The 10,134-nt window shown below is 36.3% G+C and overlaps 1 protein-coding gene across 2 annotated transcripts; it reads left to right on the forward strand.

The window, feature by feature from the left end:
* The first annotated feature begins 1,187 nt into the window (after window positions 1-1,187).
* Window positions 1,188-9,647, forward strand: LOC105049224 (myb-related protein 2). 2 transcript variants are annotated; one of them, XM_073261341.1, is made up of 6 exons: window positions 1,188-1,242; window positions 1,725-1,900; window positions 3,040-3,116; window positions 8,438-8,604; window positions 8,708-8,813; window positions 8,909-9,647. In XM_073261341.1, exons 2-6 carry the CDS (start codon window positions 1,777-1,779, stop codon window positions 9,191-9,193), a joined length of 759 nt encoding a protein of 252 aa, XP_073117442.1. In that variant the 5' UTR covers window positions 1,188-1,242; window positions 1,725-1,776; the 3' UTR covers window positions 9,194-9,647. The 2 variants fall into 2 exon arrangements, with proteins under 2 accessions (XP_073117442.1, XP_073117443.1); XM_073261342.1 differs by lacking the exon at window positions 1,188-1,242 and having other exon boundaries at window positions 1,310-1,900; window positions 9,047-9,647.
* The last annotated feature ends 487 nt before the right edge of the window (window positions 9,648-10,134 follow it).

A 10,134-nucleotide genomic window follows, 5' to 3' on the forward strand; every position in this document is an offset into this window, starting at 1 on the left:
TTATTCTCCTTTGGTTATTCTCATGGAGGGAGCGTAAGAAGTGTAGTGGTTTGGAACACGGCAAGCAAATGGAACAGGTCCAAAGGTCGGCACCGTCTTTTATTGACATGAGAGTGATGGGGAAAGAGAAGGGGAATTAATGCCTTTTGCTTCCCCAAAGTCCTATATCTTGACTTCAAGGCCCTTGCTTTGTCACTCTCCCTCTCCTGGCCTCCATTCTTCTTCCATCCCCACAACCATTGAATATGTGTGCATGAGAGAGGGAGACTAGGTGTTATTAACTAAGTAATGCCTACAAGGAATTCAAGGTGTAAACCAAATTAATAATGTCTACAAAGAATTCAAGGTTCAAGGGCTCTTCTATATCAATTAGTTATTCTTCTTGGAATGCCCTTTTTTTTTTTTTTTTTTTTTTTGATTGGAGAAATTATTAGGTAGACCATATCCATCGTAGACGTAGGGTGAAATAAATCTATCTAATAATTTCATCTTAGGATTAAATGAATCCATGTAAATCCATGATGAATCTGGTCCACCTAATAATTTTTCACTATTAACTTCATGAAAGATCCAAGAAGAGGAAAGGGGTATGGAACATTTTAGTTAAAGAGTCACAAGAATGAAGTACCATTATATATAATATGGAAAGAAAATTAATTATGGCCATGGTGTCAAGCATAAAAAAATCTAGCTCATAATTAACCATGCAATAAATTTTCAAATTAGTGTGCATAACAGTAATTTTTTTCTGATGTGAGCAAGTGTATGGTGCAGTCTACTAATACAACAATAGTAAAATTCTTAAACAATGATGAAATGATTGTAGTTATCCTTAATGGGAAGCAAAGATGTTTGTGATTGAAAGTGACTACCGTACCATTCTTGATTGAGATGGGATCATAGAAAATACTTGTTCATTCTTTACTTCTCTAATTGATGTTATTGTTGTTGCTGTGGATAGGCAAGCTAAGATACAAACCTTGACTTTGATATTGCACTCCTGCAAGGTTCTTCTATCAGCCACATGCAGGTTTCAAAATTAACCCTTCATGACGCATTTTCAGGCAAAGCAACACGTATAGATGCATGCATGACAAGAAATTGAAGCCATCCATATTTTCAAACACTTGAAGAGTTCTTCGATCATGCAGATTAACTAGTTAGAGAATGAATACTGAATTGCCAACCTTTTGGCAACATCAATAGCCATTATATACCAAATCCAATTGCCTCTTCAAAAAGGTGACGTTTAATATCTCTTTATATATGTTGCATAGTTTGAGATGAACATATCTAGCCCTTCGAGTAGAACTTAACATATTCTTATCTAGCTCTTCGTTCTCACATTTAGTAATATGGATAAAGTTGAGTACTAGATGGTCCATACATGATCTGATGTCTCACCAGAATCACCCTTAGGTTGAAGAAAATAACCATCATCTCTACAAAAGGCGGTTTTTGGTCTTCTTACAAACTTATGGAAGGCCAACGTTATTTTTCAAGTCTTTTAAGCTGCTACAGTGAAGGACAACCCTACTTTTCTCAAACCATAGCTTAATTTGTTCAACCTTTTGGAGAGCAGCGAGCATGTTTTGACTGGACTTGGTCAGAAAAGTGATAGGTCCCGGCTGTATATATATATATATATATATATATATATATAACTTAGCAGATAAATGTTGGCTTTGGTGGTGGGCAGAATGGCCTAACTTTTTATCATCTAGGCTTTTTATCATCACCTGCACCAGCCTTCAGAAGAGGAAACATAATCCAGAGATGAGAAGCTTTGAGAGGAGAGGGGTGAGGCAGTACAACAGATCGGAAGCCCCTCGCATGCGATGGACCGAGGAGCTCCACCGCCACTTTGTTGAAGCTATCAATTGCCTCGGAGGACAGAAAAGTAAGTTTGGATTGCATGAAGCTCTCTCTCTCTCTCTGTGTGTGTGTGTGTGTGCGCGTGTGTGCGTGTGTGTTGGAGAGCAGCACCGAGCACTGTCATCCATGTTCGGAGAACAGAACCTCTACCCAACACATGCGTTGAGGAGAGGAGTGCCAAACACTGAACCCCATCTATCAAGAGAAAAAAAAAAAACAAAAAAAAAAAAGAGGAAACTTTGAGCAACTCTATTGTCTATACTTTATATTTAGCATGAAGCATGCAGAATAATTAGATTAGTATATATATTGAGCATAAGTCATGCAGAGTTAGGTCTGGTCTTGACTGAAACTAAAGTTGGTTTAGTGGACAAGCAGACATGCACCAATCTGCTTCCAGACTTTTACAACTAAGATGCTTCCATTAGAAGTTTGCATCTATTGATGTTATCCTAAGAAGGAATATAAGTAACCAATATTGAAGGGAAAAAGAAGAAAAAAGCAAGACATAATAAATCGCATGATTTATGAACAACTTAGAAATCATTATGAAGGAATAATCATGTTGATATCCGACCTTTTTTTGGGGTGGCTGCACCATGTAATACATGGCACTCTTCTTATAGAAAATTAACATGGTAATATCTAATATGAGAAACTTTATAAATAGAAAAGTTTATAATTTATGAACTTTCAGTTTCATTCAGTTTCATGATGAAAAAAGCATAAGGAGTTCTACCGTATATGCTGATAAATACATCACTAGCGTATGCAAAATTTTCTACTTTAGAAAGCCAGATAATTTTCAAAAGTTTTAATGCAATAATGATCCTAAGAGGTATAGGTAACAATGTCTTTTGACAAATATCTGTGCTGACAATTCCGCCCGTTTTTATTTTACAACTGAGTGCATGTTATCACACCGAAGCAAAATCAATTCGGGAAATGCTATTAACTTGTAAATTTGCTTGACCATTTATTCATTTTTCTCAGTTCTATCTAATTTTATTAATCTAACCAACATGGATGGAGCTACCGTATACTTTTATATAAAAAAGCGAGGTCTTCTTATTAATTACAATGACATTAAAAAGCGCCAATATGAGCTTCTACAGATTTTTTAGACTTTTCTGATTCCATTCTATCGTGGTCATTTTGTTGCAGAGGCAACACCAAAGCGTATCTTACAGTTGATGGGAGTGAAAGAACTGAGCATATCTCACGTTAAAAGTCATCTGCAGGTATTGCTCCCATCTTCCTATAGCAGAAATATACTATATATCCTTGGAATTTTTAAGTCCTCCATGGTAAAAGCGTTATAAGTACGACTGTCTATTTTCACCCTACAACTAATCATTAATCTCTTTTAACTGCCCAAAAAGCTTGTTATTAATTATATGATGACAAGTGTTTATGCCATTTCATGCATTCCAAGTATTTTGTCTATCATTTATTGTGTAGAACATGTCTTACCATTTTGATTGTTTGTATATGTTCATGTGGACAGAAAAAGTCTAATTACACTATCTGGCTCTTTACAAGATGGCAGAAAGTAAAAGATTATTCAAAAATAGCTAATAAAATATGCAATGGCTATCATATTTGTCATTAGTGATTTTCAGTGGCTTAATTTTCATTAAAAAATAATAATGGCTTAATTTTTTTTTTTTTTTTGCTTGGTTTTCCTTCCATCACAAAATGTTCAATGGTTTATGAAACCAACAGCATGAACATCTTCAGATTATGTACAGTTATACCGCTCCTTTTTTCTTAATAGCATCAGTTTTACATTGTTATAAGAGAAAAGGTAAAGAAATATTTATACTACCGACTTACTGTTTTACATAAACCACTAGGATCATAGAAATATTATTTACATAAACCACTAGGATCATAGAAATATTATGTAAATCACTGCTATACATTATACCGACTTATACTGTAACTAGAATCGAACCCCTAGGCCCTTGTTCAAGTGGCAAGAGGTGGTGCCATCCATGAAAGTGCTTGCTGGTTGCATGTTCCTCATCTATATGATTTTGTTGGTCGATGTGGAAGCCATCAACATTACCTTTGCTAGCCCTCCTTTACTTTCCTGCTAAGTCTTCCCCAACTCATTCTTTCACCTCCAAATAATAGGTTTTGTTGATAAACTGACGACCCACCACGTGTATATCCTGTAGCAAGAAAGATTATTTGCCTGTTTTATTCAACAAAGGTGGGCTCTCTATATCATCATCTGGAGTACATTAAACGTCAGGCAACTAGATCAATTTTCAAATTATGATTTGATCCTTTGCCAAGGCCATAGAAATGGCACCTTTCACAAGTGCATACAGGTATGGAATGTCAGAGTTATGAAAATTTGAATCCGGGGCGCACAATTTGATTCACGATCTGAATTGGAATCAGAAATAAAATTAGAATAGGAATGGCTATATATTCTAATGTATTTGATTTGTGACCGGAATTCGAATTAGAACTGAAATAAATTTAATTTATAAGAGAGTAGGGATTAGGTTTTCGAGGATTAGAGCATTTCATTCTCTTCTGGAATCGGAAAAGGAATTAACTCTCCTTAAACAAATGGTTGAAATGAGAGTCACCCATTCTATTTTCATTCCAAATTTTAACTAACTAAACATGCCCCCAATGTATTCTTCGTCACCGGCTAATCGAGCTACCAAGGAGTAAGGATGATAGCAACTACCATAATATCTTCAAGAAAGAGAAGCCAAAAAAAAAAAAAAATAGGGGAGGAGAAGTAATTCAGCATAAGATCCGTTCTCCGGAGGTGGAATCCACCGTGTCTTCAGCTTCAAATAAAACTTACTAGATCTATGGCAAAGTCATGAGATGTACGACTTGTTGAACCATATCATGAGCTTGTCTCCAGAAAATATTTCTGTTTCCAGATTGGAAGGTTGGACCAAAATTCTGAATCACATTTATCATGAGTTGATGGGTGCAATTCAATGAAGTTAAAATTAGAGGTGTTAGGTGATCATTGTGGGTGTAACATAGATATTGGATGCAGCTGTCAAGGCAACTACCAATGATGTATTGAAGAACAGAAGTAGTTGTCTTGACTGGAGGAAGAACAAAAGGAAATATAAAGAGCTCACATGGCTTGTTACTCTTTGGCACAAAAAAATGACAGCTAAAGATTACATGGAAGATTAATAATGCTATTATATGTAAATGTGATAAGAAAAATAAGCAAGTTTTCTTTGATCCAAAATAGGCCTTAGTTTGAAAAGTAGTGTGAGATGCCAATACGTACAAGGTTGACGAGAAATGTCAAGTGGCATCAAGGATGAAGTATCGATGGATGAAGTCAATGGGACATCGTCCACAAAAAAAGTCAACATGCATGGAATATTATTTTTGGCAACTCTATTAACCTCAAGGAGCTAGTTCCATGTTGACTCAAGAGGCAAATATTAACTCGATATATGTAGTAAAACCATGAAATTTCTTATTTTTCTGATAAATTCTACAAAATTTATCCATGCAGCTGTGTAGGATAGGAATGATATACGGCTACTACATAAAATTCTCTTGCTAGTGCAAGTCAACTTTGGAAACCATCAAATGCGATAAAGTGGACTAGTAGATTGTATTTTGCTAGAAAACGTCTTCTTTCATTAGGATTGATCTTTCCATTAATTTAAGGCTAAAAAAATACCCCTTCCCAATCACCTCAATCCCATCCCCTCCCCTTCTCCAGCATTTTGCATGGAATTGCAAATACCCATCCCTACATTTTGAATTATTGCACTACAATGTCGCTGTTGCAATGCAGCCCACCCTCCTCCCAATTAGGATTAGGACTTGTTAAGATGCTTACTTGTCAGCTGATGTGGAGGTAATTTGCCGAAAATACCTAGTTGTCAACTAACATGGAGATAATTATGTGATATGGATTTTTTCAAAGAAAAATAGAATCTAACGCAATCAAGGTGGCAGAGGTACAAACAAGATAAGAATCGACGTAGATATGACGAACAACTCAGAAATACTGTAGAACTTGGAATCGATAATCTAAGACTTCTTGGTGCGCCAACAATCTCCTTGAGACCAAAGTGGTAGAGGAGGTCTAGATGGCATGCATGGTGGTGATGATGCCCTGCTACTGATCGACATGGGATACGTATTGCGCAGGTTTTTTCTTGAAGAAGAGGGCTGAGAGAAAGCCAAGGACAAGGTTGATGTGGATAGCAAGCTTTTCTTGGTGCCCTTCCAAATTATAAGGTAGGTGATGTCCTCATTGTGGTCCTTCCACATCGAGTGCCACGACTTAAAGATGGGGGTAGGGATGGCATCTTGGATCTCGTCAGGCATCAAAAGGTGATTCTCTGGATGCAGCAGATCATCAAGGTGTGGTAGTTGCGGTTGAAGGTGTAGAATTGTTTTATCTCCATCCATTCTCTTTTTGGTAGATTCCTAGTATTTGCAAGCATGTGAAAGTAATATCCTTGGAGTGACCCATTAAGATGGTATTTTGGCCTTATAAAAAGTAATGCGCCCGTGCTCCACTTCCAACAACCATCTATCCATTCTGACACCTTATGCTGAACATATTGTAGTGAGATTTCTACCTCACTACAATTTGTTGTGTCGGTATATCCTTCCTAGCTCTTTCAAGTTTTTAATCTAAGTTCAATATTTCCTTGGTGTTAACAATGCTCTCCCTCACCATTAGCTTCCTTCATGAGATGTAGACTTTGACCACTCCCTCTTCCTCAAAATCCTAAATCCCCCACCCAAATATAATCACCTTCAAATCCACCTTCGCCACATTTGCCTTTGCGGGGCTCCTTCATGGCCCTCTTGTTCGACGAAATACCTTGCCACCACCCATCTTTCTCCTTACTTCACCCTTGTCAAAATCTCGAGGCTTTTTGCAAGCCACTCAATCTGTTCATGACATGTAACATCATACTCAATACCTGCAGCCAGTTCATGCCTCTTCCACCCCACCATCTCCCACAACACCACGCCTACAGCAACCATGAAGTGACATGTAGTGCCCATGGAGCATGTACGTCGTTGAGAGGTACGCAGGAGAGAGTACCTCTAGGAGTGCTCTTTCTATAATAAACAATTAAGGACGTTGGTAGAAAATATTCTTCAAATTTGTCAATTTGAGATTAATGCTTGGAATGAGATAATGGTGAGGGAAAGAATCCTTCCACTCTAGAGAACTTAGGAGTATAAGAGTCCAAAAATATTGGAACAAAAGAAAAATCACCTCCCGAGTCAAAAATGTTGGGATGGTGGCCTATCCATGTTCATATCTATTCTTCTTTAATATATATGGATATGAATACACATACAATCGATTTTTAAATTTGCACTTGTAGCTGCATAGACTCAGATATGAAAACATATTTGAATGGGTATAGATCCTTGTCTGCACTTACCACTATAATTTATAATTTGCATCTAAATAGATCCTAAGCAATTGCATTCATTCTAAAAAAATGTACCTGATAAATTAACTCGCATTTATTAAATTTTAGTTTCATGATCATGGTTCTTTATGTATTATGAGATGGCTTGTGATGCGTCAAGTCCATTGTATTATAAGCATACTGTACTTGGTGCATCTTAGACAATCATGCAATATATAAGCGGACAGATGTGACTACAAACAAGGTGGTCAAGCTCGATTGCTCAATTCAAAGGGATCTGACCTCAATCTCACTTCGTGCCCCGGATGCAGTAGACAATTAGGGATGAAAGGGGATTGGATAAAATCTATCTTGATCTATTTTTGTATCCTAATCTTATCTAGATGCAAATACAAATTCGATCATCCATATCTATACCCATTGAAGAAAGAGGATATGGATATGGATAGATAATTATCCAATCCATATCCAAATATCTGATTTTGTTTGTAATTTTATTTATTCTTATATAACACTCATAAACTTTGAAGAGAAATAGATGATTATATTAACATGCTATTATCTCAATTTATTTTTTTTATTCATTTATATTTTTTATTTTATAATTATAAAATTAAAATATCCGACTTATATTTTTATTTATACCCATGCTTTCAATATCTAGTATATATCCATATCTGTTTAAAATAATATAGATATAAATTTTTACCTCTGATTAATATCTATATCCACATCATAGTTTCTAAATATAAAAAGATATGACTGGTATCTAATCTGTATTTGATGATACCTCGACCCAATAGACACTACACAAAAACGCTTATCAGCATATTGGGCAAAAAAGCCTGCAACATGAGGCAACACAGGTTGTCTGCCACAAAAGAGGCTAACCTTGTGACCACCAAGGTTATTTATTTATTTATTCAAAGAATTTAAAAGTAAAGTTTCCCATAATATAACCCTACAATCATGTGTGGACTTGTTTGTTGTCACTCATAGTATCAAGATGCAAGGGTGATGGTTGCTAATTGATATAATGATTTCAATTTTTTAAAAAACAGCAATATATAACATAGCAACATCATGAAAAACTTGTGTCTACAGTCCAGAAATATAACTTGTCTTTCTTTATTTTTTTGCAACAGATGTACAGAAGCATGAGCAACCATGCCAACCTCAATGACTTCCCATCCATGATGAACCTGAACAAGCAAAAGAGGGTGCAGCGATGCAATGTCGATGCCTATAATTCAAGCAACTGTGCAGCTCCACATCTAAACTGTAGCCTCAGTCACCTACAGTCAATTCAAATGTGGGTAGCAGATTCTAGCCATTAGCCACTTGACCTCATCAATTCTATCACACATTTTTCCCTTTACACCATTCAATCTGAAGCTTTTCTAATCGTTCTACAGACAATCATTTGATGAACTGATGAGAGATTTGGCAATAAATAACATAGCTTATGATTCAAAAATTGACTTCAGACAAACAAGAGATACAGCGAGCCAGCACAACCAGGTCTGCTCTATTGTCCCAGTAGAGCAATTGTGTTCCATTTATTTTTAAGCTATATATGTGTTTATAAGGTGACAACCACCATCCCTTTGTTTCAGTTGCTTCTGGCATCCTATACTCATGAAAGATTTTCTGGGTTGGAGGGTGGATGGTGGCGATCAGATCATGTTTCTCAAATAGAAATGCCCGAGAGAAAAATTGACTGTGAGCTGACTCTTTCATCATTAAACTATCAGATGCAGAGGGGTGGTGAAGAAACAAGTGAGCTGGGATCAAGCATCGAGTCCGATACAAGCGAAGAGTTCCCCATGTCAAAGAACACAAGTCATGAGAAGAACCATTTGAACTTAGAACTGACAATCTCATCACCTAATTGTTCTTGATATGGTTTCAAAACTCATAGTTGTTCTGCAAGGAAAGAGTATAGTTGACAGATAGTTGAAGGCCAGCAGTATGTAGTTGGATAGAGTAAGCTCATGGGGAAGAAAATGAGAGTTCTTGGAATGTGAGCTAATATCAAAGAGCTGCGAACCAATTTTGTCATAGAGACCAGGATATATCTGAATAGTACAGCTCTCTTCAACATATCATAGGGAATTTAGAGAGAGAGAGAGAGAGAGAGAGGATGTTGTGGGGCACTTTGTTAGACATGGAAGAACATATTTTGTATGTTGAAGTGCATTTGGCCACTTTGTATAGGCATGGCAGAACAGATTTATATATACTGAAATGCATGTATTAATGTGTGTTTCATTATGTATATTATGCCACCAATATATTCTAACCCATATTTTGTCCTGACAAAGTATTAGATATTCTAGCAATCTATGCTTAAAAGATACCGGCTTAATCTTTACCAAAAAAAAAAAAAAAAATTCCTACTTAATTAGTCAGAAAAGAATACCATTACTTTTGCTACATTAATCATATCCACGTTAACCTTCCTACAGGGAATAATAATTCACAACCCTACCCTCTACGGCCATCCTGTACAAACCCCACAAGCTTAAAGAAGAAACGAAAAGGTAAACACCCCGAGTATGAAATCAGACCAACCAAAAAAAAATGAGAGATTAGAACTGATGGAAGTGTGTCTGAAATTATTTCAAATAATAATGCCATACGTGATCCATTCACCAGGCAAACAAACCTAAAGGCAATGAATACTGTATTTTCTAGCAGTAATCAATCAACCACACTCTTGAAAATAATTCATATAAACTCCTTGAATTTCATTGTATATAATCAATGCAGTAGCTCCGGTTCAACCATCAAGTGCTGAACCATGACAAAATTCTATTCTAGCAACCGTAAATCTTTCCAA

The sequence above is a fragment of the Elaeis guineensis genome, chromosome 7 (assembly GCF_000442705.2).
Source record: "Elaeis guineensis isolate ETL-2024a chromosome 7, EG11, whole genome shotgun sequence".
NCBI lineage: Eukaryota > Viridiplantae > Streptophyta > Magnoliopsida > Arecales > Arecaceae > Elaeis > Elaeis guineensis.

Coding starts and splice junctions, on each gene's coding strand:
- LOC105049224 (XM_073261341.1), top strand. CDS start 1,777: ATGAGAAGCTTTGAGAGGAGAGGGGTGAGGCAGTACAACAGATCGGAA. Junction 1,901..3,039: donor TTGCCTCGGAGGACAGAAAA/GTAAGTTTGGAT, acceptor ATTTTGTTGCAG/AGGCAACACCAAAGCGTATC. Junction 3,117..8,437: donor ACGTTAAAAGTCATCTGCAG/GTATTGCTCCCA, acceptor TTTTTGCAACAG/ATGTACAGAAGCATGAGCAA.